The following is a 27,692-nucleotide window of genomic DNA, read 5'->3' on the forward strand; positions in this document are numbered from 1 at the left end:
ATTCCCAAAAAAATTTTGCTTTATTTCTATGAAGCAATCGTCAATTATTGTTCTTGATCTCTGTTATCTGTTCTTCCGGAAAATGTTCTAAGCCAAAGTTGAGTTAAATTCGTCGTTTAATTCTTCAAACTCAGCTTTTAAAAGTGTTTATATGTTTTTTTTATATTTCAAAAATTAATTACTCTGTTAAATATAAATATAAATTTTGTAAAAACTAAATTTAATAATTTTGAAAGTATATTTTTTTTATATAAATTATGTTCATAGTCATACATATATAGAATTTAAAAATAATTAATAACTTAATTGTGAAGTAAATTTCAATTTCTTTAGATACAAATTTCGAGAAAATAAAATAAAGTAATGACGATTGTTTTGGAATTACTTCTTTTTTTTCGACTAATATATTTGTTTGGCGGTTATTTCAAAAAAAAAAGTTTGGTATAGTTTGACAAATAAATTAATAAATATTCGTAATGTAAAATGAAAATAAATAAATAAATAAATAAGAGAGTGTTTAATGAAAAATAAAATAAATAAATATGATTTCTAAAAAAGAAAATCAGCTTCACTTGAATTAGTCAAAAGGAATAAAATATGGGCACTAAATCTGTCCAAAATTTATTTAAATATTAATAATTACTGTTGACCATAATTATTTTATTTCAATATTCAATGAAAATAAAAGATGAATTGAAATGAACTGGAATCAATTATTTGATTCAATTTTACAATTTTGACATTTTCCCTTAAAGGTAAAATTTTAGATTTGAAAAAATATTGTTCTATTATCTACTCATTTATTGGATTTAATTTTAATTATTAAAAAATAAAAAAGTGCACAAGAAATATTCTTGTATAAGAAAAAAATGAAAAGAAAGAAGTCGACAACTAACTATAAAATGTCAATAATGATTGGGGTGAGATCTCGTTGGGGACGAAACATTATTTATAAGGACGTGGAAACCCGACAATCCAGACCAACCTAACCTGAACTATAAGAGTTGGGTTGGGTTAGATTAGCATTTCGGGTAGGGCTGGGTTCATTTTTCTTAACCCGAATTAAATTGGTTCGGTTTCGAGTTCGTGGACCAAACCTTCGGGTTGACCCGAGCCCAATAAAATATATAAAGAATCTTTAAGTATTAATGGGTTTGTCAGAGTGGTATTGTAGCTAGTCCAAAGACGCTCACATCCGAGTTTGACGTTTTTTATTGATTTTTTTTTTTTTTTTTTTTTGTCATGGATTGATTCACGGACCCAACCCGAAAGTAGACTTTTGGGTTGGGTCAAAAAAATCCTCCAACCCGGACGCCCCTACTAATAAGGGCATTTTAAAAATCATGAGGCTAACAAGTACCAGCGAATTCTTTATAAGAATGTAGAAACATTTTCTTAATAGAAGCGTTTTAAAAACCATGGGGTTAATAGCATTTGCCAGCGAGGACACTAGCCCCAAGGAGAGTGGATTGTGAGATCCCATATCTCGATTGGTGTGTCAGCGAGGACGTTGGGCCACCACCGAGAGTGGATTACGAGATCCTACATTGGTTGGTGTGCTTAGCGTTCGGTGTAACAGTGAGGACGTTAGGCCCTCTTTATCCCTTATAAGGGAGTGAAAACCTCGAAAACTCTTCTTACAAGACGCGTTTTAAAAATCATGGCGATACGTAACAAGTCAAATCAGTCGGAGCTTGATTTTTTTATTTGTTTATGTATACAAGTTGACATTGATCTGAATAAGAGAAATTTGGTGCTAAAGTAGCTGCACTTTGGTGCAGCTGATATTAGCTTCTCCTTCTTTGACTCTACTATGAACCCACCATAACAGGTTGGTAAGTGAGTTTCCATCATCAAAAGCTTCCAAGTTCCTAATCTTCTGCAAGGCACCAGCTTTATCATAAACGCTTTCCATGCCATAAACAAAGCCTTTCCATCCTTCCCCAACTCCTTCTCTTCCCAGAGAAGGCAACGCCCAGTTCACAGCCTCTCTCACAAACCCAACATCTGATAGCAGCAGCTCAGTGATGGGCAACATGGGCAGCACCTGGATTCCAAGCCTGCACTCTTTCCATTCACCAGGACCAAACCATAAGCCACTGTCTCTCTTGTTAGACCACAACACTCCGACCAACCTGTTTTCCTTGACAAATTCTTCCTCGTACAAAGCTTGTCCTTCCCTTACTTGCCACCACATTTGGCCTGCTTTAATCTCCAGCGCTGCTAGCGTAGCGCCAATGGATACAAGGTCGGCGTCTCCATAGGCTAGCCCCACCAACGCTGCAGAATAGTAAGCATTTACTGCTTCACTGATGCTCTCTTGACTCCGGCCATCCATGAACTCAGCCAATCCTGTACCCCAAGAGTGCAATTTATACGCATCAAAACATCTCAGCCTTGGGAACTTTGAATTGGATCGCCTGCTCAAGTTCATGATGTCTGCCATAAGAGCATAAACTTGAGGGCTGTACTTTCTCCCCCAAGCGGGGTCGATTTTCACTAGCACAGCAATGGCATAGAAAAAGTAGCCCAGAGTATGGTGGTGATTGTTATATATTCCAAATCCGAAGTCTGCACCAGAATGAAAGGACCCTTCTTTGCTGATAATTCCACCCCACTTTTCATCATATACAAAGCCATTCCCCTCCAGTGTCCCATTTAACCAAGGCTCAATTGCGCCCATTAGAAACTTTCTTATGTCTGGAAGTACTTGAAGATATCTCACTTCTTCAGCAATCACTGCCAACCTTGCTGCTCTTGCTATCAATTTCCCATATGAATAAGGAGATTTTGTTGTCATAGTTGTTGAATTTAGAGACTCAATATCTTTATCAAGTGCAGAAATGATATCAGTAAAGGATTCTTCCTCTACACCCTTCATTGAATGCCAGCTTACTAAAATAGGTTCTGGTTTCAAAGCCCATGAACTTCCCACCACACCAACCAGCTCACCATCTATACTTCTATACTTGAACTTATCTAAAATGACTACATCTTTATCAGTACCTGCTAGGAGACGAAGATGCAGAGGGTGTGCAAGCATGAGCAAATCCCCCCACCCTTTCGTCTCCCATTTGTATTCCAAACAAAATGGCTTTGTAAATCGTACCTCGCCTGACACGGGGTAACACGAACTAAACCGGTCAAGTATCGGTTCACATTCCGGGTCATTATTTGGCAATGCTGCAATTCTAATGATTCCTGCATATCCCCCAGAAGTAATCACAGAAAGACTATGCGTCAAATTGATGGGAAGCGAGGAGTAAATAATCCATGTCTGATTGTTTTTCAATTTTATTGTGTATTTGGTGAGTGCATTGTTAAAGGAAAAGGAGATGACTTCATGAATGGTGGAGATTGAAAAGGCGACCCCTTTGGAAACTGTGAAAGTCAGAAAGGGGCTTCCCCGGACGAGATAGAAACGGAGGTTGGAGGAAGGAATATCCAAAGTGACATTCAAATCATTGAATGAGGAGATTACATGAGATTTCTGGGGAAGTGGGTCTATTTTATCAGAGGGAGAGATGGTGAGATCAGGCGTGAAAACTTGGCATATTGAAGCAGAGTTGGAGGAGATTGATGGGTAGGAAACAGAAACGGAGGACAAAGAGGATTTGATCAAATAAGGATGGATGAACTCAGGTTGGTCACCATTATTGAGTGTAAAGTTCTGGAAGAAACTGTTTGTAGGGAGAGGAGCTGAGAGGAGTTCAGGGGAAAAGAAAAGTGAAGGATCAGGGAGGACTGTGGAGTGAGTTGAAGGAAATAGGAATGGAGTGGGTTCTGATGGATTTTGAGAAGGCTCTGGCGGCGGTGACTGGGGGGGCTCTGGTGGTGGTGGAGGTGGAGGAGGAGGAGGAGGAGGAGGAGAAGTTGGTGGTGGTGGTGGAAGGCGCGGCGGAGGAGAACTGCGTTTCCCTTTGGTAACCCGCCTGAGTTCTCTTTCAATCTTCTTGAACATGGGATCTGCAGAAAGATTGAAACTTTTAGTATGATTGTGATTGAGATATACAAGGTATATATACTCACTTTTTATAGTTTCAAACATGAAAGAATCCGGTGATTGCAAGCTATGAACAGCCCATAGGTGTTTCCTGTCAAGAAAAGGAAGGGATCATGGGATCCTCCATTGCTTTACCTACAAAAGAGATCATCTGTGATTCCTTGAATCTAAGAGAATGAACATGTTGAGTGTACAACAAAATGAACCTATTTTTTGCAACACAATCTACACAGAAGATGCTTTTATTTATTTAAACCTGTTTAGTTAAAAGGTTCTTTTTCTTAATTTGTTCTTGCCAGTCCCTAATTTGGATTAGTCTTAATCCCACTGATTAAAGAATGAACCACAAACTATGCCAACTTTCTAGTTCTTAATGGCCACCCAACAAAGAATCTGGAGTAATTCATAGAAACAAATGCATTGATATTACAGTATGGATCATATGTAAAAAACAGTAATTTTTAACAGAACTCATCTAATACGTTCTCAGTGAGTATCTTTCCTTACTGTTTTCAGTATAGAGAGTAAGAACTCATTCCATGTGTCAATGGGGCCTGGCAAGCACCAGTGCACACAGTCAGCTACATTCTCTTTCCTAGGAGGAGAATAATGGTTTGGATGCCCATCTGGTCTCATCAGCATGGCTTCCGTTGTGTCCAACAGCCTGAATTGCAAGCCTCTCTTCATCCCCTCCTTTTCTGCTGCTTTAAATTCTTCCACCTGAGCCTTATGCAACTCAAACACATAACTTTCCCGCTTCGTCTCTTCCTTTGTAAATGGCCTTGTCCTTGCACAGTTCCCTCCTTTGTTCCATTCGCCATTTTCGAAGTGCGAGGGAGAAAACGTCCTCATTAATGTCACTCCTTTGTAGCCTTTGAGGCTCATAATCGTCCTAAAGGCAGTTTGGAAGACTTTCCCATAGCCATAGTAGTTCATAAGCTGTGTGACATTACTTTTCTGGCAATTGAAGCATCCTATGATTCGACCATTTTCGTAGTATACTTGAGGGCGAAAGAACCACTGTCCTGCTGAGAAGACGACGTAGTCGAAAGATTCAATGGCGGAAGTCCAGGATTGGTCTGCTTCATCCAAGTATAGATTCATGAGGCTGTTGGAGGAGAAACCATTCTGGTCTGCATCCCTGCTTTTAACCAAAAATGGTGACCAGAATCTTGCCACTGTGAAATTGTAATCAGCAAAGAACCACCTTTTGAAATCATATGTTAGGTTGTATTTAAGAGAAACATCTTCTGGATGAGATCCCTGCAGCATATACAACAGACAATTAATAAAAGGGAAAGTTTTAAAGTGTTTGGAGAATGAGCTTACATTGGAGAGGAGACACAACAGCGACTGCATATGATTTCGAGCAACCGAGTCTCCAACGAAAGCAAGCGATTTCCCTTTAACAATTTCCAAGAACTGAGTAGAATCAAAGAGAGGAAGCTCACATTCATCTGGCTTCCACCTCCACTTCAAGAATTCTCTGTCTGTTCTTCCAAACTTCAAACAGTTTTGATATTCAAACATCATGTCACACGTGTCGTTCGTGTAGTATGGCAGCTCGGATTTCGGTACCCAACTGCCACGAAACAAGTCACATTGCTTCTCTAACTCCACTATCTTCAAGCTGGTGGTGTTTTTCCAGATATTTGGCAGTGATGAAGGCAAGTTCTTGTTTGTAGACAAAGGAGGAATGATGGTAAGAAGAATCAGTGTCAGAGCAAGCAGAAGCCCTTTGTGGAAATTCCACAGCACTGATTTGTTTCCACTTGGAGCCTCAAAAGTATGAAGCTTCATGTTGAGATACCAAATGTCTTCACTCATATATGATATAACTCTCTCATAGCAGAGGTCTGAATATATAATGGTTAATGAAGGTCAATTAACCAATTCAAGTAAGGTTTCATACTTAAGCTAAATACTTGAAGCAATCATAGAAATAGTTTCAATATTGAGACACCTCATAGCGTAGGGGCTGAATCATCGGCTTGTTGTGTGGTCTACAAGTGATAGAGGCTGTTGATGATTATGTTGGGAGCAGAGTGATAAAAACTTGGCGTAGCAATGAAGGTTTGTCTGTTTAATCATTGCTTCTTTGTAATGGGATATTGATTTTCTTTACACTGAGATTTACTGGAATAATGACTCAAATAATGGCTAATGAAGGTCAATGAACCAAGGTAGAGTCTGAATTAACAACGTTTGTGAAAGAATAGAATCTTCTTGGATTAAAAAATATAGCCATTGGGTTTTAGATTTTACATGCAAGGAGTTGTGATCCTTCTTTTGTTCTTGGCGACATGGTGTGGAGTAGAGCCAATACTGTAAGAGCTCAAGTCCACTACTAGTAGATATTGTCCGGCTTGGCCCGTTATCTCACTTCCAATTCTTATCTTAATAAGAGTGGGACTTCTACTTTTTCCGCCGCAACCAAAAACCTTCGACGTATGTGGTCTTTTCCGAGTATTTTATTGTATATTATAGTTATGATTTTTTCAGTTTATCTATCTATTGATCAAATAAATAGTCTTTGTTTCTCTTTTCATTTTCGGTATTCGGGACGTGAAGGATAAAAAAATGATTTTTTTTCCTTACTTGATTTTGAAATGTTCTAAAATTTTTATTTATTCACCATCTTTCCTAAACTATGAAAAAATACCAATTGACTGAAAGGGAAAGAGAGGGATTCAAACCCTCGTTACAAAAAACTCGTACAACGGATTAGCAGAGCCAGCATCCTCGTTGTAACAGTCCAAGTCCAAGTCCACCACTAGTAGATATTGTCCACTTTGACCCGTGGTCGTTAGCCTCACGATTTTTAATCGCATTTATTAGAGAGAGGTTTCCACACCCTTATTGTTCCCCTCTCCAACCAATGTGAGAACTCACAATCCACCCTCCTTGGGGGCCAGCGTCCTCATTGGCACACTGCCCGATGTCTGACTCTAATACCATTTGTAATAGCCCAAGCTCACTGCTAATAGATATTGTCCACTTTGGTCCATTACGTATCGTCCTCAGCCTCACGGTTTTAAAACACGTCTGTTAGGAAGAGGTTTCACACCTTTATAAAGAATGTTTCGCTCCCCTCCCCAACCAACGTGGGATCTCACAATCCACCCTCCTTGGTGGCCCAGCGGCCTTGCTAGCTCACCGCCCGGTGTGGCTCTAATACCATTTGTAACAACTCAAGCCAAGCCATGTTACATATTGCAGTTAGCCTCACGATTTTAAACCAGTCTGTTAGGAAGAGGTTTCTACAGCCTTATAAATAGTTCTCCTCTCCAACCAATGTGAGATCTCACAGATATAATGCTAAAAAAACACCGAACATTGTACTCTTCTCATATCTCTCAGGGAAGAGATCATGAAAGTAATTGAAAAGTATATGAATGATTTGGAATGAGTATTAAGTCCATTAGATGTAGAGATCTACACGTATAAAATCTGATGATGGCAACTTGCATAATATTATCTCTACAGAAAGCAAAGGCAAATAACTTAAGTTGCTCAATGAAATTATGTTCTTAATACTCCTTTCACAATGTCTAATTACATACATACAACTTATAAATGAACAATGATACAATCATACAAATCACAGAACAACAACAATATGAATTCAGAAGTAAAAAAACACCTTCAGGAAAAAGATTGAAAAATGAATAAGAACTGCCTCTTTCCCCATCTAACCAAACTCTAGCCTATCCCTGAATGATCTAATCCCTTCCATCTTCAACATCTCAAGCAAGAAATCACTCCAAGCATCAATGGGGCCAGGCAAGCACCAATGCACACAATCATTATACAAAGTCACATTTTCAGTAGAAGAATGACCGTACCTGCTAGGATGCCCATCCGGCCTCAGCAGCATAGCTTGAGTCGTATCAAGAACCCTAAATTTCAGCCCTCTTTTTCGTCCTTCCCTTTCCGCGGTCTTGAATTCCTCCATCTGAATCATGTAGAACTCCAGATCAGATCCCTCCAATTGCGTCTCGTTACTTCGAAACGGCTTCGTCCTCAAGCAATTCCCGCCCTGATTCCACAGTCCATTCTCGAAATGCGACGGCGCGAAGGTCCTTAAAATCGTCATCCCTTTGAAATTCTTCAAGCTGTTTATAGCCTTAAAGGCGGTTCGGAAGGCCTTTCGATAACCATAATACATCCCGAGATCAGTTACGTTCGGGAGGAGACAGTAATGGCAGCCGACGATGCGGTGGTTTTCGTAGTAAACCATAGGACGGAAGAACCAGTGGCCGCCGGAGATGATGATGTAGTCGAATTCGTCGATCTTAGTAGTCCATTCTACGTCGTACTCATCCAAGTAGAGATTGAAGAGACCAGTTTTGGTGGGGCCGTCGGTGTCCCCGATGGCGGCTCTGGTGAGATGAGGGGTCCAGAAAATGGCCATGGTGAAGTTGTAGCGTTCGTAACTCCATCTCTTGAAATTATCGTCCGCCGTGTACGACACATCAATCGGATATTCCACCTGAGAAACACCATCGTCTCCACAATTAATCAAACAAAAATATTTTTTAATTATTAAAAAATTATCATAATTTTTATAGACAACTCGAAAAAAATGAAAAAAAAAATTTAATATTTAAATAACTCAATTTTAGTTATTTTAATTTCATAATTACATTTTTTTTCTCTCTCCATAAATTAAAAAAAAAAAAGCAATATTATTATGAAAAATCATGATCCCTACTCACAAGAGCTAATAATTATAATTAGTTTCCCTAAATTTTTATTTAATTTAAAAAACAAATAATATGAAGCACAAAAAAGTTTGTTGGTCAAATGTTTGTAATATTTCATTTATATTCTGACATTGTCGCCAAAATTGTCAGAGAGAGAAATATATATATATATATATATAATATTTTAATTTAAATTCAGATTTTATTTGCTGCAAAGAAATTTATTTATTTTTATTTTTAAATTAAAGGGTTTTTTAGTTAGATTATTCTTATGACAGATGCTGCCATATATGTCAAAACAAATTAATGTTTATTTTTATTACTAAATTATTTAACTAAAAGGAGATACATATATCTTTTATTATTTTTATTTAATGAAATAATATGAATAAGTGTGATTTTTTTGTTAAATTATTTCAATAGAAATATGTAATGAAAATAGTTTTTTTTTTAGAATATTTGAAAATTTATGAAATTGAAGAAATAAAATAAAATAAACTAAACAATTTGAGTGACTGAGCTATTAACCTATCTAATAGTTTAGATTGGCTAAGACACGAGGTCTCAAGTAAAAGGTCGGAAGTTTGAGTCCTCCCGAGAACAAGAGAAAAAAAATAAGGTGGGGCGGAGACGGTGAAACCTTTTCCAATCACCTATTTCATTCATTTCCCATTTGGAGATGGTTTCGTGATAATTTTTTTTATTATTTTTCTAAAAAAAATGGTTAGGTTAAAGTTCACTTTGAAATATTTATTAAAAACGGTAGATAAGTTAAAAGTTCACTTTTTAATAAAATATTTATTAAAAATGTAAATAAATGGGACTAACAAACATGTAGCCAATATTTAGGCAAATAATATAATATTGTCTCTAACCCGTTAACAAAAATTTAGGCAAAAAAAACATAATCGTGTCCCGTGACCCATAACAAAGATAGTGGGAAGACTAACAAAGATTTAGGCAGAAAATATACCGTGATAACAAAGATTTAGGCAAAGACAAAGAATACAATCGTGACCCATTTATCTATGTGAGAGGGCTAACAAAGATTTGGTTAGAGAGAGAGGACATAACAGGCAGAGACAGAGAATATAATCTTATAGATATGGAAGCGGAGAAGAAGAAATATGGAACAAAGAATCAAAATTGAAAAAGGATGAGAGAGAGAGAGAGAGTCACATGCATCTTACCTTCTTCCCTTCTCACAACTCTTCAAAAGATTCCCCTAACTTTCTTTTTTTCTTTTCAAACATAATATAAAAATAATTCTACTCGGTTAACAAACATCAAAGAGCTAATATGAGTAATTAAGAAGACATTATGATATACAAATATGAATTTAAAAAGTTAAAAGTTGGATCGTACCCGGGAAATAAGGCATATCAAAGACTGCATTTGGTTTCTTCCAACAGAGTCACCAACAAAAGCCAAAGATTTACCTCTCATAAGCTCAAGAAACTGAGAAGGATTGAAAATGGGGAGGTCACAGTCATCAGGCTTCCATCGCCATTGCATGAAGCCGCCATCAGGGCGTCCATATTTCATGCAATTTTGGTGCTCGTGAATGGCCCAACAAGAGGAGCTTGTGTAATATGGAGCATTGGGATTGGGTATCCATTCGCCTGTGAAAAGGTCACATTCCTCTTCTTGGATTGGCAATGGCTGAAGCTCTTCACCCTCTTCAATGCTTGAGTAAGAATCAGATGGGGACTTGGGGGAGCTGTTGAGGAGGAAAACAGAGTAGTAATCTACAAGATTGTATAACAGGGGAATCACTGTGAGTATCACAAGAGTGAACACTATGGCTAATGTTTTGTTGAGGGTGTAGTTTTTCCCCAAGGGAACCTCGTTTCCATGGAGATTCATGGAGAAAAGCCTCAGAAATGGTGGAAAAAGTTGAGGAGAAACAAAGATGGGGGAAGTTTTATAATGATATGAGAGAGAGAGAGCAATGATTATAGAATCGAGAGACGAACATAGTCTCGAGATTATGGATCCTGAGATGTGTCGAAACGAGTAGACATTCTCACTTCTTTCGATGAAGAAGGGGATTAGGATCTGACTTGTATCATTGATACTACTAGGAACGGAATCATTATGGCATTTGATTCGTCGAGTCGATCCGAGATGTGTTTGAGTAGTATGTGTTGTATCCTCGAAAATCTCACTTCTTTGATTAAAGTTCGTGAAGGTTGTGGCTTTTAGAAAAGTGGGTTATGAATAAAGGGTGATCTAAAGGCTTGGGCATTTCCTTGGCTGTTCTTTTGCTTTATAATAGGCAAACTCATGAGCCAAGTTTCTTATCCATTCCCTGATGAATAGCGAGAGGCATTGACTGAGCTAAAAAGAAGGTGAAATGTAAAGAATAAAGCCTTGAAAAGTTCAGACAATGGCAAGGGAGAGAGGCTCCATGAATGATAGATTGATTGAAACCCAATTTCATTTGGATTTTCCTTCACAAATAATGCTCTTTTTTTTGTTGTCATGACAGCTAGGTTGCTATATAATATATCATTGATTGGGTTGGTTTTATTTAACTTTTTGGTTCAATAACGTCTCTTCTTTCATTGTCGATAAATTATTCGATCATAGATATCTTTCATCTGTTCATCGATTAAGTTATACTTTATTTTTGGATACAACTAAACTTGTATTTATGGAAGTTTCATAAAGTAAACCATCCAACATAACATATCATATCCCACTAATAAAATTCAATAAACAGAAGGGAAAGAAGAATGATTAGAAATTGAAATTTAGTCGATTTTCTTAGTTCATCACGTGAAGTTTCATTGATTAGACAGCTGAAAATGATGAATCACTAAACCAGATATGATTTTGACGTTGATTTCAGTAAGGTGCTCCAATGATTTCATTCCAAGTTTGTCAAGTAACTGCATTTGATAATAAACTTACCATCAATGTTGACAGATTGGAGTAGCAATGAAAAAAAAAGGCGTTGCAAATTTGGGGGAATGGCACAACAGATGATGACAACTAAGGCTGATGAGAAAACACTACATAAGATTATCTCTCAAATGGTACCTTTGGCTCATCTCCGGCCGGGGTTTCCTCCGCCACCACGAACAGGCGGTGTTGAAGACCCATACGGAGCGGTGTTTCCAGGCGCAGCATGTCCCCCCACACCTCTAGATTGAGCATCATAGCCAGCTCCTCCCCTAGGTGCATCATAAGTAGGTAGCCCAGGCACATTGTAACCTGGTCCTCTTTGTCCATCATAACCAGGTCTCTGTGAATCGTAAATGGATCCTCTTGCTCCTTCGTAACCAGATCCTCGTTGGGTACCTCTTGCTGCATCGTAGTTGGGTCGGGTTGCAGTAGAACCAGTTTGAGGTCCTGTGTATGCCGTCGCACCCGCACTGGATGCACCACCTGCAGTAGCAGGCAGCAGGCCACGTCCCTATTGCACATTTTCAACAACAAATAATTAAGAAAAATAAAATGAAAAGTTTAAGGACTTATTACACACTTTTAAAATTTTAGAAACTAAAAAAAAAAAAAAAAAACCTCAAAAAGCACAAACATGAGAGGCATGATATTAACCATTGAAATGTCTAACTAATATACTCATACATAGTGATAGCTTGAAAGGGAAATAAAAAGGATGTGCAGAAACACAAGCCCAAATGAAACAGGGCCAAAATTACCAAGGATGCTCCAATGGTTTAGAATCAAAACTAAAGAAGATTTACAAAACAACGTAGTGACGAACAGTTCTGTTTGATGCCAAACTAAAACCAAAGAAGTACCAAAAGCTAACCTAAATCTTCACGGTAAAGTCGTGTCTTCATAAAATGTGATCCAAATCTTGCGGTTCGAGTCATATGACATGTTCGAACAAAGCATAGGACCCAAAACTATAGAAGAGGAGTCTTAGATACGGTTGAAGGTGTTTAACCTTCCATGGGCAACTAGCCAGCCGAAGAATCCGGCCTTTCTGTATATACAAGGGAAGAGTATAAATGTGATTGGAGACCCTTTTTGTATGGTTAGCTTAGTGGCTCTTTTTGTTGAGCTGTATTTTCCTAGGCCTTTTTGTTTGCTTATTATCCTTACAGTTTTCCTCAATGAAAACTTGGTTTCTTCCTAGAAAAAGAAAATTAAAAGAAAGAAGAAAGTATAGGTTGGATCAAAACAAGTCTCCTCCTCCTAGAGATGAAAGCTTCCCAAGAGAAAGATGAACATTTCTGAACCTTCTCAACAAATGGGTCCCAAAACCACGGAGACACGGATCATGACTCAAAGGAAAGCCTAGATAAAACGTGGATAGGAAAGAGACCTCATAGCCCATCAAAAGGTGTTTCTCCTTTTAAATCAAAATAGTAAGAAACATACAAAAAGAGAGGACTATAAATTCAAACATATCAGCTCATGAAAACTAGAAAGTGGAATATGTGACTAACCAGGGCAACACCATAGCCGTCTTCATAAGTATTTTGTCCAGCTGGATTCCCAGAAGCTTCTATCTCGTTGTTTTGGGTAGTACCATAAGGCCCACCTACGTGCAGTCGTCAGATATCAGTTGTCAATGGAGAAAAATTCGAGAAGGATAAGATAATCCAACAGAAAGTGACATAGAGGCAAGCAAGAGTACCATGTCTTCTTTCTAGACTAGCAGTATTCGTCAACTCTGCCCTAAGCTTCTCCAGTTCCCTAGCCATAGTGATATAATTCTTTTCCATCACCTGAAGTGACTCAAGATGATCATTGTATAATTTTTTCTCATAGTCATAGGTCGCCCTGCAAGGTCAATAGCAAGGTCATGTCATTTTACAAGCAAGAAACATAACCCCTGAAGCACATTATGATCAAACTCTGGTCCAGTAAAGGATAGACAATGCAGTTAGGCTTAACATTTATAAACAGAATACATAAGCCTTTAAGAAATAGCTAAGGAAACAAGTCAAGCTAGGACAGCCTCTATAACCACAAGCCAGAGGCCTAGTTATAAATGCAAAGAAACTGAACCGTAGGAGTCGAAGACTGAACTTGATTGAATTCACAGGACATCCTACACATGAACTAACATACGTAGTTATGTGAAATCCTAAAAAGTCCCTCTAAAGTTAAATGCTATACAGATTACGCACCTACAATGCTGATATTCCTGCCTCAAACTCTCGAGTTCTGACATCAAAACCGGAACCTGCTGCACGTCTCCATGGGCCCTCTGGAGGTCTTGGGTCAAATGTTGCACTCTCGTAATAAGCTCCTGCCTTGCTACAATCAAGTTCTGAGCATCTGATTTTGCTTGCTGCAACTCTAACTTAATTGGCTCAGCAGCTTGTAGTTCTGATTCCATTTTTGCAATCTTATCAGAAAGATTCCTTGCTTGCTGCTCTCTTTCAGATTTCACAGCTCCTATTTGAGCATGAAGAATTTGAAGCTCATGCTGCGCAGCAGCAAGCTCTTGTCTCAAGGTTCCATGGGTAGCAGCAAGCCTCTGATTCTCGGTGACGAGTTTCTGCATCTCAACATGTTGCCCAGCTAGCTTCTGTTCCATTACTTCTGGAGGAGGCATCATGTCAAAGGGAGGAAAAGTACCGTGCGGAGGACGTAGCCCATGACCAAATGCTTCTGGATGCAGGACACCAGAACCTGGAAGAGGACGCCTTGCATGTGGAGGCGGAATACGACCTTTACTACCCATTTTCAATAGCCAGAAGTCACCTGCGTAAATCAAAGGAAAATCTTACCACAACTCCATTACTTTAATTGACTAACAACCAACTAAAATCAAAGAACCGGTGCTAACCAAGTAGCAAAAAGCTTGTATACAAATCATGCCACAACGATGACAAATGCAACACAAACAACAGTCACTTCGTAACCTAAATCTTAATGTGCAGCAACAATACGTCCAAACCCAAAATTGGCACGCTGTAAATGAAGAAAAAACACCTCTTGATGTCGCCAACGAAAGAAATCACATATTCCATCAAATAGTGCCGTAAAAAACTAGAAAACATAAATTGATGCAGGGGAACATGGGCGTTGTAGCCAAAAGAAAACTTTAGGGTTTTCGAGAAATTATAACGAAGATAAACATGACGTTTTTGATAGGTTGCTTTACCTGCAACAATTAGTTGGCACCTGAAACTCGTCGGCGAAGGTTGAAATCGGAGAATTAAACAAACGGGAAAATGGCCTACCGGAGGAATTTCTTCGCCAATCCCCACTCCACTGTTCAGCAAGAAGAAGAAGACCGGGGACTCGCAATGTGAGCCCCAATTTTTAAATTTTGGGAATTTTTCTTTTAATTTTTTCCCTATAATCTTTATTTTTATCAATTAAGATTAAAAATATCTTATTTATATTTTAAATAAATTTTAAGATGTCTTCTAATATGCAAAATAACTAATAAAATTTTATTTTTATTTTTAATTAAATATTACTTACCGATACGATTGAATTATACTCATATTAGTTCGAAAGTTTTTATGTGAATCGCGTAATTAATTAATGTTATAAAATTATTTAAAATATTTTATTTATATCAAATTCTGATAACATTTTTCATACGACAAATCATAAACAAAAAAAGCATTAACAAAATTTGCAACTTAATATATGAAAGATTTCTTGTAATCTCTATGAAAGAAGAAACTAGAGACGACTTCAACCCAGCTGAGGAATGGTGGTTAGTGATTCTTTTATCTTCTCCTCTGCAAAAGAAAGATCTGTCATCCCTCCTTGTAGATACTTCTCATAAGCTGCCAAGTCGAAGTGACCGTGCCCGCACATGGCTGTGAGAATAACTTTTGATTCTCCGGTTTCTCGACATCGAAGAGCCTCTCGGATCGTTTCCGCTATGGCGTGTGTTGGCTCCGGTGCTGGTATTAGTCCCTCCGATCGAGCAAATTGTATAGCACCTGCAAACAAACAGAAACTCAGTTGTTGCATTGTTGGTCACTTATGCAGAGCCAAATTTTCAGTAACTGGTTTAATTTCCCGAGCGCCTATCGATTAACTTTCGGATAAAATTCGGGTACCTTGAAAGCATTCTGTCTGGGGAAGTGATACAGCTTCCAGAAGACCAAGATTATAGACATGTGATATCAATGGAGCCATACCATGATACCGCAATCCACCTACCAAAAAAAGTAAGCCAAGATGATGATCAAGACAAGAAACAAAGAGTTCAATGCGTCGTATCAGTTTCGATAGCATATTATACATTACCAGCGTGAATGGGGTCGGGAATAAAGTTGTGACCAAGTGTGTGCATCTTCATCAATGGCGTCATCCCGGCTGTATCGCCATAATCATAAGCGTAAACGCCTTTTGTTAATGAAGGACAAGCTGCAGGTTCAACTGCTCGAATAACGGGGCTTATTTTTCCAGCAAGTTTCTCACGGAGGAACGGGAAGCTAAGACCTGCAAAATTCGATCCTCCGCCAGTGCATCCTATGATGACATCTGGGGTCTCACCTAAGGCTTCCATTTGTTTTAGACACTCTTCACCAATGACAGTTTGGTGAAGCAAGACATGGTTGAGGACGCTTCCCAAACAGTACTTGGTATCAGCATTGAGAGCTGCAACCTCCACAGCTTCTGAAATGGCAATTCCCAAACTTCCTGGGCTTGATGGGTCAACTTGAAGAAATTTTCTACCCGAATCCGTGACGTTGGACGGAGATGGGTGTACTTTTGCTCCCCAAGTTTCCATCATCATTCGACGATACGGTTTTTGATCATACGACGCACGCACTTGCCACACCTAGTTAAGGAAACAAGATAAACTTCATATGATATGTTACAGAAGCAACTAAGAAGTTGAGTTTTGAACCATTTTTCCAGCATCTTAATTCAACTGCTTCATCAATAACTTCGAGTTTATACTACATATTGATCACAACAATTGCTTCTTACCTCGCAGCCGATACCGAACAAGCTACAAGCAAAGGCCAAACTACATCCCCATTGCCCAGCTCCTGTTTCTGTAACAACATTCTTAACGCCTTCCTGTACATTATACCAAACTTGTGGAACAGCAGAGTTGGGTTTATGTGACCCAGCAGGGCTAACTCCTTCATACTTGTAGTAAATTCGAGCTGGTGTGCCCAGAAGCTTCTCTAACCTCTTAGCTCTAATCAGAGGAGTTGGACGCCAAAGCCCGTAGATATCGACAACTTCATCGGGGATGTCTATGTACCGCTCAGCACTGGCTTCTTGCTTAATCAATTCATCAGGAAAGAGAGGCGACAAATCTTCAGGTTTGATTGGTTCAAAAGTCTTGGGATGCAATGGAGGAGGAGGTTTTACAGGAAGATCTGCAACGAGATTGTACCATTGACGCGGGACCTCGACTGCCTTCAAATTAGGATTTGATGCTGCTTTTGTTCTATAACCATTTGAAAACCTCAAGTGTCTTGGAATTCTCTCAAGTGAAAGACATCCTGAAAAGGTTTAAATTATCAAAGATGAGAGGAAAGCGGGAAGGGCTGAGAAGCTTAATATAACCATCCAAGCCCACCACTAGCAACACATGTTTTGTTCCCCTCTCCAACCAACGTGGAATCTCACAATCCACCCCTTTGGGAGGAGCCAACGTCCTCACTGACATACCGTCCGGTGACTGGTTCTTATACTATTTGTAACAATTCAAGCCCACGGCAAGTAGATATTGTCCTTTTTGGACTTTCCCTTCCAGGGCTACCACTCAAGATTTTACTGATGTGGGATCTCGAGACCAAAAACAGGAAAATGCAGTGATTCCAACAGGAAAAGTGAAATCCAGCAATAATCACACAAAACCAACAAAAAGCTTCCAAAAAACATCACCATTTCAAGCAAAAAACCCAGACCGATACAGCTTCTCACTCACTCTCTTCCAAAAAGTGCCAGCATCTCAAGCAACAAACCAGACAAACTCCAATTCAACAGTGACAAATCCTGGGATCTTCCAAATAAAAGATCTAGCAAAGTTCCCGCAATTTCATCTCTAAAAATGGTAACAAAAACAGACGAATTCGAAGGCAAAAACTCATCCAACAACCTTGATCAAAACTCAACATCACAAACATATACACAAAATCTCCAAACAAAACATGATCAATATCCACAAGAAGTAAAATGAAAAGGATTCTAGGTTAATTTCAAAAGAGCCGAAGTTTCAAACACAAAAACAGGAAAGAAAAAGAGGAGAAATGAAGTACCTCCACCATTGATGCCTGAAGAAATTAATGAAGCGACCATTTTCAAGACGGATCTTCAACCCTTTTCCGCGAAAAACAAAGAAAAGAGAAGCATGAACTGCTACTCGATGACTCCAAGTCAAATAGAGACCCCACGATGCCGAGTTGATCACGATAACTACTATTTTTTATTATTTAAAAATAATAATAATAATAATAAATAATATATTTAATAACTAGGGTTTTATATTACTTTCTCTGAAAAAATAAATTAAATTATGATTTGATAATTGTTTTTTTATTTTTGAAAACGACTTTAAGCAAATTAATAAATTAATTTTCATTTTAATCATTATCCCGCTAGATTAACTTATTAAATATGATATACATATATATTTTTTTTTAATTAATAGATAAATTCTAATAAAATACAGTATAATGAGTTCATAATATCTAAAAAAAATTAAATTTTAATATTGTTATTTTATATTTTAAGTAAATATTTATTTATTTATTAAGTAAATAAATACGTATGTACATAAATAAAGAAATAAACAAGGTAGGTGGAAGAAATTTATCTCTGTTTTATTATTTGTTTACATGAAGATTTCTCGTTCGGTTTATGAAAAACAAGATTATAAATGATGGAGACCATAGCGAGCGGTAAGCTAAATGGCAAAAATGACTGAAAGGGACTAAATTGCAAATTTTGTAGAAAGGAGAATTTTCTAAAAGGCCCTTCTTTCACCCCTCAAGTACTCTTTCACCCTCCTCCCGAGCTCCTTTCTGCAAATATCAAGAAATTAAAAAAGATGTCAAATTTGCTATCAAGTCCCTCCCTACAAAATATTTATATTTCTATACCTCATAAGCTGTCTGTCCAAATTTGAGGCCGATAAGAGGCCTCTATTCTCCTCTGCTCTTCTTAGAAGGTATGGCATTACCATATCCACTGCTCCAAATGGCATGTATTTGCTTACTTGAAACCCTGCGTTTCTTAACCCATACGACAACGCTTCCGACATTCCATACAATTGAGCAAACTCGAGCTTTTTCTTCAACTTCTCGATCCCTATCTCGTACGCTTTTTTTGCAGCTAATTTTCCTGTAGAACGGTTATCAAACGAGACCCATGTTATGAATAACGTTCTAATGTGGGTGTTACAGGATTCGACATTGTGGGTATAAAATGGTTATCGAACGAGATCTAGATTATGAACAACGTTCTAACATGGTTATTACACGAAACATGATTTTGGGTACCCATGTTATTAAACAGAGACACGATTCTGGGTACTCATTAAAACGAGACACGATTCTGGGGGGTACCCATGTTATTAAATGAGACACGATTCTGGGTACTCATGTTATTCAAAGAGACACGATTCTGGATTCCCATGTTATTAAACGAGACACGATTCTGGATACCCATGTTATGAAACGAGACACGGTTCTGGGTACCCATGTTATTAAACAAGACACGATTCTGAGTACTCTTAATGAGACACGATTTTGGGTTCCCATAACGAGACAGGATACCCATGTTATGAAACGAGACACGATTCTCGATACCCATGTTATGAAACGAGACATGGTTCTAGGTACCTATGTTATTAAATGAGATACGATTTTGGATACCTGATTCGACGTTGTGGGTAGCGAGAATGGCTCCGCTCGAGCCTGTGGCGATGTTGTCGAGCAAGAACGACGCGCAACTATTATAGCATGCATGTGTGTCATGAATGCTATTGTGAATGGGAGATTCAAATCCAAGAGAAGAAGCGAGCTTGGATTCACTAGACATATAAGCACCTCTCACGAGCTTAATCCCAAGAGGAACTCTCATTTCGTTGGCCTCTTTGGTGACCAACAAAAGCCGATCCTTTGCGTCTTTTAGATAGGCTTGGAGGGTTCCATACACTATTGGGTTATGGTCTTTGTTGTGGATGATGGCGGCGGAGTATGTGAAGTAATCAATGGCGGGTTGAATTTTGGTGTGCTCGGCGTCGATGGCTAAAGGAACGTTGGCATCCACGCAACTTTGGCAGATTTTCATTAGCCTTTGATGGCTTATTTGGAGGCTTTTTTGTTCTTCGTTTGTTAAGGGATTGGGCTGTTGAAGAGTGTGGTAAAGAGGGCTTGATTCAGAGAAAATTGGGAATGTTTTGAGCTTCCATGGAAGATTCAAACATGGGTCCTTTTGTTGCCATCTTAACAAGTCACTCACTCTCTCAAGCAATCTCAATGGGCAAATTGCGCTCACTTTAGCCACCACAAAGCTTGCCTATCAATCGCACGAAACAAATCGAATGTTAATTTAGAGAATGATCGTGTGTTTATAAGTAAGGAATACATCTCTATCGGTACGAGACCCTTTCGAAAATCCCAAATCAAAGCCATGAAGCTTATACTCAAAATTGACAATATCATACTCGTGTGGAGAGTATAGTTCCTAACATGGTGTCAAAGTCATGCCCTTAAGAATAAAGAAATTGCTAGCCTTAAAAGTGTAGGCAGTCAATAAAAGGGTACTTTGTTCCCGGGTTCTAGAGACAAGAGTTGAGCCTCGATTAAGGAGAAGCTGTTCGAGGGTTACATAGACATTAAAGGAAGGCTCGGAAGATTGTTGGGAGGGAGTCCCATGTGGACTAATTTAGAGAATGAGAACAAAGATATTACTAGCATCGAAGGTGTAGTCAAAAGTAACTTGTGTCAACAAAGGGTGTATTTTGTTCTAGGGTTCCAGAGACAAGAGTTAAACCTCGATTAAGGAGAAACTGTTCGAGGGCTACATAGACATCAAAGGAAGGCTCGGAAGATTGTTGGGAGGGAGTCCTAGGTAGACTAAGTTAGAGAATGAATCGCGGTTTACAAGTGGTCTGAGACATTTTGGAGAGACCCAAAACAAAATCATGAACATATACTAAAAGTGGACAATATTATTCCCGTATTAAACAAAAAAAAATTCTTACGAAACTTACAGAGCCACGTGGGAGCACTCTAGTGGCCTCAATGGTTCGGAGAAACCCATGAAGATTCCGATCACAGGACTCCTCATCGTTGGCGTATTCAATAGCGTAATCGAGCATGCTTCTCAGCCCGACATTATGCAACCGGCGAACGGTTTTCCCGACAGCCGTGTCGTCCTCGCCGGCGCAAAAATGTCGGTAAAAACTATGTCTAACGGTACCAAAAATTACATCACGAGCCAACTCAACATCCATCAATTTAGAGTTCATAACCCACATTCCGACGTCTACGACAGGGCCGACAGCGGCGACATGGAGGCTGGCGGCGGCGTGTAGGACCTCCAACGTTGATAACGACCCAAACAAGGCCTTCGTGTCAGAAAAATCGACGGTGGGTGCCGCCGGAGAGACAGCGAGATTGAGATGCGGCGGCGGCGTAGAAGCGGCGGAAGTGAAGGCAGCGGCGGAGGAGGATGCGGCGGTGTTCAACAACCGATTGAAAGCGTAAAAAAATACGTTCTTGGGGATCTTTGATTGGGTTGAAAGGATACTTCTGGCCATCAAATTTTTCAAATTTTTTTTTTTTTCTTCGTTTCTGATTCTATGAATTTTGCTGCTGACCTGTGCGTTAAATAGAAGAACAATTTGACAGGTGGACAAATGGTTAGGATCAGCACTACACGTAAGTACACACGCTCATAATCAATTATCCGACGTGGATAAATTAATTAGATACAGTTGTGGATTAGAAGGGTTGCTGACGTCATATTTACGGAAATTAAATAAAAACTTGGATAGAAACGAATCAAAACAATTCTCCTGGACTTCTGTTTTTGCCACGAAATTAGTTAAGGAATCCTTTTGGATTCCGTCGTCATGTCATTAACCGTGTTTTGTGGATAATTAGTTTCTAATTGTCGGATTAAAATTAGTTAACTGTCTTAATCGTTTTAATTGTTTAAATCGTGTTTTTTTTTTCTTCATGTTTTTTTTAGTTAATTAGTTAAGATTCAAACGGTAGACCTGTTAATGAATTTGTCAACGGCTTAAACAAGTCAAATTGTTTCTACTTCTTCTCTCTTTTTTTCTTTTTTATTATATTATTTTATTTTTTAACTTGACATTTGATAATGAATTTCAGGTAGAAAATTCAGATTCAATAAAAAAAAATATTTATGTTTTTGTTCAATAATATGGAAGATAGATTTAAATTCTTTTGTTTGACTTTTTGGGTTCGTTAGACCGTTGGCAAGATTTGAATTGGTCAACTGTACATCGCTTTTTCGGCCACACACGTTGTTTGTGCATGGATGTCTAATCATTGCAACGCAACAATGTCGCATTCCATTGTCATCTTTGTTCCCAACAACATGACTCGTGCATGTTGATGTCATCTCATGTCTCAAGACACATCGGTCATCTTGGCTTACTCAGATACATCTATTGGGAATGAACCCATGTGTCGATTATCTAATCAGGACATCCCGAACATCCATCCATTCGAGTTCACTCGAGCATCGAACTCTATCATCGAACTCTATTGTAAATTCTAATGAATAAAGCTATCCCAATTAGGGTTTTTTTTTTTTTTTTTTTTTTTTAATAAAGCTACTTTTTTTATGAGCCCATGCCAACTAGCCATATGGTTGAAACTTAGAATTATAAACATAGTAAAAAAAATAAAAAATTATCAAGTAATAAAATTTCTATTCGATAAGTAGCATGTCTGCGAGGGACGTTCCCGATCGATTCAGCCTAAACCCGAAACGCTATGAATCAAGAAAGTTATGTACAAGGCAAATGATATCAATATTGTCAATCAACTCAAAGTTTGATAGCCCAATGGCCCTTGGGATCCATCCATTTTTGTGTCATTTCTTCCCATTAGAGCTGTCATCCATGGAAACAATCTTTCAAGTTCAGTGTTTATTGTATTAGATCTCAGTTTCTTGTTGTTGATCCCAAATTTCGATCTTTCGATAGCTTCCATAAAATCTTCCCTCGATATCGTTTCGCCACCTGCAAAAAAAAAAAAAAAAAAAAAAAGAAAGAACGGATAATTCCTTACAAGGGTGATGGTGCGAGTCGAAAAATGGAGTTAAGTTAGTAAAACGACTGACCTCTGCGAGCAGCGAGAAGTGCTGCTTCGTTCACGATGTTTGCAAGATCAGCACCCACGTAACCAGGTGTGAGTGATGCAACTAGACTGCAGATTAAGTTCGGGTTTTCCTCGAGCGGGACGTCTCGTAAGTGTACTGCCAAGATTTTTCTCCTTCCTTCTTCATCAGGCTGTCCTACTAGAACTTTTCTTGAGAATCTACCTGGCCTACAAAGGGCGGGATCCAATGCTTCGGGTCTGTTAGTCGCTGCTATAACGATCACTTTCGTGTCCGACTCAAATCCATCCATTTCGGTCAACAACTATGGTAATTAGAAAGGAGGAGAGTTGGATCATACAGACATTATACTGAAAAGAGTAGAGGTAAGTACGTTGAATCGAGATTACCTGGTTTAATGTTTGGTCACGTTCGTCGTTGAAACTTCTACCCCGTTTCCCTCCAACCGCATCAAGTTCATCGATGAACACGATTGATGGTGCACATTTTCTTGCTACACTAAAAAGGTCTCGGATACGTGCTGCCCCTCTTCCCACAAACATTTCAACAAATTCACTGGCTGATACACTGAAAAACGGAACCCCTGCTTCTCCAGCCACCGCTCGAGCAAGGAGCGTTTTCCCCGTTCCAGGAGGACCTACTAACAGGACACCTTTTGGAAGCTTTGCTCCTAGTTTTTGGTAGCTAATAGCTCCTTGAAGACATGATACTACCTATGATCATTAATTTTGTCAATAGGGACAAAGAAACCATCTGTTTGTCGGCTTAAACTGTTCCTAAACATTTAACTCGATTTCTATTTTAGTTCCTAAACTTTCTATTATAACGAAACAACATCTCATCATTGATTAATGTCGAAATCATCTTGCAGTCAGTAGGATTCATTACGAACTTTGATGGAAAACAAGTCAAAATTCAAGAACTAGAACAAGATCATATAACATCTAATACCATCAAATTTTTAAATAGCTTACCTCCATGAGCTCGACTTTAGCACCATCAACGCCTTCCACGTCTTCGAATCCAACCATGGGACTGTTAGGTTGGCGCTTTCTCGCAGTTGTATTCGATGCAGAGAGTTGACGATACAGAAGCCACATGAGAGGAATTAAAGGAATCCATAGAGATATGATCGTTATCAACGTAGTTCTCATCGACATCAGAACCGATTGAGGTGCTGAACTATAAGTAGTTCCCTTTTCTCTCATCAAACCAAGCAAAAACTTCTCATCATGGTCTACTTTCCTCGTCGAAAATTTCCACTCCGGAATCGCAACTTTGCTTCTCCTAGAAAATTTTGTCAATAAATTCATCTTTGGGGCTTGCACAGCTCTGGAATCATCATTCATTCCCTTATCACTTCCATTAGAACTATCTACTACTAATGGTTTACTATCTAAACCTTCGATCGACTCCGTAAAACTTCGATTGAAATAGATACGACGAGACCCCTCCTCGAGTAAAACTTTGGTGACAGTTCCATTCTGAAGGCTGGTAATGAAATCTGAATATGGAACATTCTTAGAAGGTGGGACTGCAGTTACTTTCAGAAACAAATAGCACAGCCCCAAAACAATACAAACTGAAGCAGAAAGGCTCACCTTCCTAACATTCTTCCTAATAAATGTTCTTACATTGTTCATAGCTGATCGAACAGAAACTGTTCTTAATCTTTTGGATAACAATCTCAACCTCGGGCGTAATCTTAAACCAAATTTTCTTCTCAAATTGTTGTTCCTTCTACTACTACCCAGAGGAGGCATTTTATCATTCATCATACGCTCAAGTTTACTGTTACAAGAAAATCGCCATTGCCCATTGCTTATTACCCTAAATTGACAATTACAGAGCAACTGGCATCGAAGATTTAAGTATGTAGAAGGCAAAGCCATGGGAGGAAGAGTAACAGAGCTACAAGAGAAGTTTCTATACCTCCATAGATGCTTGTTGCTGTTGATATGAGCTCCGAAGCTTCCTGGAGGCAGAGAGTAGCCATTATTACAAACAATCGAGAGACCCGCCATGGAAATCCGACCTGGGTTATTGAGCTGACTAAAATGGGAGGCGAATTGAACAAGAGGGAAGAAAGATGAAAAGGGTATCTGAGAAATGTTGAAAGGGACTGGAATTTTGAAGGGTTTGGATGATTAACATTGTCATGGCATGGAGGAAGTTGCAGAGATTTTAGGTTTTAGATTAAGGAGATGAACATGGTTTGGCATATGTGGCTCAGAAGGCGCAAACCATTCGTCAAAAATTGTAAAATGAATGGAGGGGAAAATCATCGTTTTCAATTCCATAAGGGATATGGGCTTTTACCTAAGATTGAAAAATGTTTATAAATGAGAAAGCTTTTTTTAATTAATTTAGTATTCCAAAAAAAAAATATAATAAATAAAAATTTGCTAAATAGATTGAAGCAAAGACATTAAAGGAAAGAAGAGCACAAGCTATAATAATTCTGAGATCAACATAAAATCAAATAAATATATATATATATATTTGTAAGTGTGTGAAAACCTCTACTAACAGACACAAGCAGGCCAAACCAAACGGACAATATATGGTACGATGGACAAAATAGAATGTAAAATTCTATATCGAGAAACAAAAAAAAATTTATTAAAGGACGTGGAAATATTTATCCTGAGGCTGGTTGAGGACAATATGCAATGGCGACAATATATGGTATGATGGACAAAATGGATTGTGAAATTTTATATCGAGAAACAAAGAAAAATTTCTTACAAGGATGTGGAAATATTTTGAGGACAATACGTAATGGAATAACGGGCAGTGTTCATATACCAATAGTAAAAAAAAAAGAATAATAATAACTAATGGTAAATTATCATCTACATTTATCAATCAACGAATCAGTGTAAGAAACATGACGACCTAGGCTAGTAGAGGTTGTCCTCTCTAGATTTTTCCTTTCGAGCTTCCCCTTAAGGCTTTAAAACGCGTCTACTAAGGAAGGTTTCCACACCCTTATAAATGGTGGTTTATTCTCCTTCCCAATTAATCAATGTGGAACATCAGAAAAGCACATGGAGCAATGCTGTCAAAGATGCTATTACCAAATGAAGGTAAGAATGGTCTACAAGTGCTCGGTTAATTTTGTTTTTTTAATGTGGTTACTGAATTATTACATACTTTTATTTAAAAAAACAGTGGAATTTGAATCCATCAAACCTTCTCAGCAACTAAACAGCCATAAATTTCTCTCTATCTTTATTAGGCTAATAAGAACTTGCTATATAACAACCCCAAACACTAGTTTTTATAACAAGTCAAGAATTCATCAATATGGAATCTCAAAAGATGAGCTTTGAAGCGGGAGAAGCCAAGGGCCAAGCCAAAGAAAAAACGAGCAACCTCATAGAGAAGGCAAGCGATACAGCTCAATCAACCAAAGAGACGGTGCAAGAAGCAGGCCAACAAATGATGGCTAAGGCTCAGGGAGCCGTGGAGGCTATCAAGGACAACACCGGTCTCAACAAATGAACCCTGTTATTTAGTGGCTCATCTCTTTGGCCTTGGACGAAGCTAACCAAGCTTCCTTTTTCAATTAATAGTTCTCCCTCATTATATTTAATTATATTCGTCAGATTTTAATTTTTTTCATTCTTTACGGATTTTTGGATACTTTATATATTAATTCAAATTTAAAAATTTTTAAAAATTAAAAGAGAAAATAACTAGGGAGACATTTAAATTTTAGTAAAATTTCATTTATTTATTGGTTTTTAGGGAAATATTATTTAAAATAACCAATATTAATTTTAATTTATATTGTGCAGTTTAAAATATAAAAATATATGAGAAAATGGCTAGTTTGTAATTATTATTATAAAAAAATGCTTCTGTTAAATAATTTATTTACTAACATTATAAATTTTTTATTCAAGGTTAAAACTGTAATTTAAACTTGGAAAGGATTTATATATTATCAATTTAGGTTGAATTTATAAATTTTTAATCATTGTATAATATATTTTAATTTAATATAATGTTTAATATCTATTTAATATTTTCTTTTCAAATTCTAACAAATTAGATACATATAAAATAAAAAATATTTATATGAGTTTTCTCCTAATTTATTTATAACCGTTTTTTTTTTTTCATGAGAACAATTTTTATTAATAAAAATAAAATTTAAAACCCGTTTTCAAAATTGGTTTTTAAAAATTACCTACAAAACTTAAAATTTAAAAAATAAATTGACTAAACTTTAAAATTAACGAAAAATAAATAAAAATGGATAATAAATAAAGTCCCTTTATTTTATTTGAGTTAAAATATTCTTTGTCGACCAAAAACACATGACAGAAATATCCCCCATAACATAAACTATTACCATAATGCCATTCTGACTCATTCCCAAAAAAACAGCGGTAAAAAAAAAACTAATTGATCATTGGAACACTTCTTGCTTCTCCCTGGTCAAATGGGCCTCTATGGACAACTCCAATGAAAATTAGACACGTGGAGCTATGATTCAATTATCGTATTACATGTGTCACAAACTAATTTAACCTAACCGTATAAATCAACAAACTAGAGCCTAATTTAACCTAACCGTATAAATCAACAAACTAGAGCCATATTCACACACAAACTAATTTAACCTAACCGTATAAATCAACAAACTAGAGCCTAATTTAACCTAACCGTATAAATCAACAAACTAGAGCCATATTCACACATGTGGTTTCCAAATTCTCATTCTTTTT

General features: G+C 37.8%; 8 protein-coding genes across 10 annotated transcripts; 1 reads left to right on the top strand and 7 right to left on the bottom strand.

The window, feature by feature from the left end:
- Positions 1–1,665: 1,665 nt before the first annotated feature.
- Positions 1,666–4,105, bottom strand: LOC111445114 (endo-1,3(4)-beta-glucanase 2-like). The gene is made up of 2 exons (XM_023083346.1): positions 4,030–4,105; positions 1,666–3,966 (listed from the first exon to the last, which is right to left on the bottom strand). Exons 1-2 carry the CDS (start codon positions 4,046–4,048, stop codon positions 1,757–1,759), a joined length of 2,229 nt encoding a protein of 742 aa, XP_022939114.1. The 5' UTR covers positions 4,049–4,105; the 3' UTR covers positions 1,666–1,756.
- LOC111445116 (protein trichome birefringence-like 19) lies at positions 4,046–7,980 on the bottom strand. The gene is made up of 4 exons (XM_023083347.1): positions 7,849–7,980; positions 5,333–5,859; positions 4,511–5,266; positions 4,046–4,138 (listed from the first exon to the last, which is right to left on the bottom strand). Exons 1-4 carry the CDS (start codon positions 7,862–7,864, stop codon positions 4,115–4,117), a joined length of 1,323 nt encoding a protein of 440 aa, XP_022939115.1. The 5' UTR covers positions 7,865–7,980; the 3' UTR covers positions 4,046–4,114.
- On the bottom strand, positions 7,458–10,909 carry LOC111445117 (protein trichome birefringence-like 19). The gene is made up of 2 exons (XM_023083348.1): positions 10,075–10,909; positions 7,458–8,495 (listed from the first exon to the last, which is right to left on the bottom strand). Exons 1-2 carry the CDS (start codon positions 10,573–10,575, stop codon positions 7,695–7,697), a joined length of 1,302 nt encoding a protein of 433 aa, XP_022939116.1. The 5' UTR covers positions 10,576–10,909; the 3' UTR covers positions 7,458–7,694.
- Positions 10,910–11,520: 611 nt separating this feature from the next.
- On the bottom strand, positions 11,521–14,978 carry LOC111445377 (protein FLX-like 2). Of its 3 annotated transcripts, none has more exons than XM_023083720.1 (6): positions 14,804–14,968; positions 14,486–14,610; positions 13,821–14,400; positions 13,325–13,470; positions 13,134–13,228; positions 11,521–12,130 (listed from the first exon to the last, which is right to left on the bottom strand). In XM_023083720.1, the coding sequence occupies exons 3-6, from the start codon at positions 14,378–14,380 to the stop codon at positions 11,762–11,764; spliced, it is 1,170 nt and encodes a 389-aa protein (XP_022939488.1). In that variant the 5' UTR covers positions 14,381–14,400; positions 14,486–14,610; positions 14,804–14,968; the 3' UTR covers positions 11,521–11,761. The 3 variants fall into 3 exon arrangements, with proteins under 3 accessions (XP_022939488.1, XP_022939490.1, XP_022939487.1); XM_023083722.1 differs by having other exon boundaries at positions 14,486–14,633; XM_023083719.1 differs by lacking the exon at positions 14,486–14,610 and having other exon boundaries at positions 14,804–14,978.
- Positions 14,979–15,276: 298 nt separating this feature from the next.
- Positions 15,277–18,030, bottom strand: LOC111445435 (tryptophan synthase beta chain 2). The gene is made up of 5 exons (XM_023083814.1): positions 17,889–18,030; positions 16,603–17,129; positions 15,913–16,450; positions 15,723–15,821; positions 15,277–15,602 (listed from the first exon to the last, which is right to left on the bottom strand). The coding sequence occupies exons 1-5, from the start codon at positions 17,926–17,928 to the stop codon at positions 15,349–15,351; spliced, it is 1,458 nt and encodes a 485-aa protein (XP_022939582.1). The 5' UTR covers positions 17,929–18,030; the 3' UTR covers positions 15,277–15,348.
- A 403-nt stretch (positions 18,031–18,433) lies between these two features.
- Positions 18,434–21,605, bottom strand: LOC111445322 (proline dehydrogenase 2, mitochondrial-like). The gene is made up of 4 exons (XM_023083624.1): positions 20,849–21,605; positions 19,506–20,151; positions 18,732–18,972; positions 18,434–18,653 (listed from the first exon to the last, which is right to left on the bottom strand). The coding sequence occupies exons 1-4, from the start codon at positions 21,395–21,397 to the stop codon at positions 18,596–18,598; spliced, it is 1,494 nt and encodes a 497-aa protein (XP_022939392.1). The 5' UTR covers positions 21,398–21,605; the 3' UTR covers positions 18,434–18,595.
- A 913-nt stretch (positions 21,606–22,518) lies between these two features.
- LOC111445537 (probable inactive ATP-dependent zinc metalloprotease FTSHI 3, chloroplastic) lies at positions 22,519–25,217 on the bottom strand. Its single transcript, XM_023083979.1, has 4 exons — positions 23,928–25,217; positions 23,343–23,666; positions 22,957–23,257; positions 22,519–22,855 (listed from the first exon to the last, which is right to left on the bottom strand). The coding sequence occupies exons 1-4, from the start codon at positions 24,975–24,977 to the stop codon at positions 22,656–22,658; spliced, it is 1,875 nt and encodes a 624-aa protein (XP_022939747.1). The 5' UTR covers positions 24,978–25,217; the 3' UTR covers positions 22,519–22,655.
- Positions 25,218–26,262: 1,045 nt separating this feature from the next.
- LOC111445472 (stress-induced protein KIN2-like) lies at positions 26,263–26,460 on the top strand. The gene has a single exon (XM_023083873.1). It carries the CDS (start codon positions 26,263–26,265, stop codon positions 26,458–26,460), a length of 198 nt encoding a protein of 65 aa, XP_022939641.1.
- Positions 26,461–27,692: the final 1,232 nt, after the last annotated feature.

The sequence above is a fragment of the Cucurbita moschata genome, unplaced genomic scaffold, assembly GCF_002738365.1.
Source record: "Cucurbita moschata cultivar Rifu unplaced genomic scaffold, Cmos_1.0 Cmo_Scf00007, whole genome shotgun sequence".
In the NCBI taxonomy this organism is placed as follows: domain Eukaryota; kingdom Viridiplantae; phylum Streptophyta; class Magnoliopsida; order Cucurbitales; family Cucurbitaceae; genus Cucurbita; species Cucurbita moschata.

What these genes read in the sequence shown, in the direction of transcription:
- LOC111445116 (XM_023083347.1), bottom strand. An exon ending in TGTTGTGTCTCCTCTCCAAT is followed by an intron (nt 5,267 to 5,332) that starts GTAAGCTCATTC and finishes TATATGCTGCAG; the next exon opens with GGATCTCATCCAGAAGATGT. An exon ending in TACTCTCTATACTGAAAACA is followed by an intron (nt 4,139 to 4,510) that starts GTAAGGAAAGAT and finishes TCTCTTTTGTAG; the next exon opens with GTAAAGCAATGGAGGATCCC.
- LOC111445117 (XM_023083348.1), bottom strand. Translation starts at nt 10,575, where the DNA reads ATGAATCTCCATGGAAACGAGGTTCCCTTGGGGAAAAACTACACCCTC. An exon ending in TGATATGCCTTATTTCCCGG is followed by an intron (nt 8,496 to 10,074) that starts GTACGATCCAAC and finishes GGTGTTTCTCAG; the next exon opens with GTGGAATATCCGATTGATGT.
- LOC111445377 (XM_023083719.1), bottom strand. Translation starts at nt 14,380, where the DNA reads ATGGGTAGTAAAGGTCGTATTCCGCCTCCACATGCAAGGCGTCCTCTT. An exon ending in TAGTCTAGAAAGAAGACATG is followed by an intron (nt 13,229 to 13,324) that starts GTACTCTTGCTT and finishes GACTGCACGTAG; the next exon opens with GTGGGCCTTATGGTACTACC. An exon ending in ACGGCTATGGTGTTGCCCTG is followed by an intron (nt 12,131 to 13,133) that starts GTTAGTCACATA and finishes AATGTGCAATAG; the next exon opens with GGACGTGGCCTGCTGCCTGC.
- LOC111445435 (XM_023083814.1), bottom strand. Translation starts at nt 17,928, where the DNA reads ATGGTCGCTTCATTAATTTCTTCAGGCATCAATGGTGGAG. An exon ending in TCCCGACCCCATTCACGCTG is followed by an intron (nt 15,822 to 15,912) that starts GTAATGTATAAT and finishes TTTTTTTGGTAG; the next exon opens with GTGGATTGCGGTATCATGGT. An exon ending in CCAGACAGAATGCTTTCAAG is followed by an intron (nt 15,603 to 15,722) that starts GTACCCGAATTT and finishes GTTTGTTTGCAG; the next exon opens with GTGCTATACAATTTGCTCGA.
- LOC111445322 (XM_023083624.1), bottom strand. Translation starts at nt 21,397, where the DNA reads ATGGCCAGAAGTATCCTTTCAACCCAATCAAAGATCCCCAAGAACGTA. An exon ending in GAGTGCTCCCACGTGGCTCT is followed by an intron (nt 20,152 to 20,848) that starts GTAAGTTTCGTA and finishes TGCGATTGATAG; the next exon opens with GCAAGCTTTGTGGTGGCTAA. An exon ending in TTGGACAGACAGCTTATGAG is followed by an intron (nt 18,654 to 18,731) that starts GTATAGAAATAT and finishes TGATATTTGCAG; the next exon opens with AAAGGAGCTCGGGAGGAGGG.
- LOC111445537 (XM_023083979.1), bottom strand. Translation starts at nt 24,977, where the DNA reads ATGGCGGGTCTCTCGATTGTTTGTAATAATGGCTACTCTCTGCCTCCA. An exon ending in GTGACCAAACATTAAACCAG is followed by an intron (nt 23,258 to 23,342) that starts GTAATCTCGATT and finishes TAATTACCATAG; the next exon opens with TTGTTGACCGAAATGGATGG. An exon ending in ACTTCTCGCTGCTCGCAGAG is followed by an intron (nt 22,856 to 22,956) that starts GTCAGTCGTTTT and finishes TTTTTTTTGCAG; the next exon opens with GTGGCGAAACGATATCGAGG.
- LOC111445472 (XM_023083873.1), top strand. Translation starts at nt 26,263, where the DNA reads ATGGAATCTCAAAAGATGAGCTTTGAAGCGGGAGAAGCCAAGGGCCAA.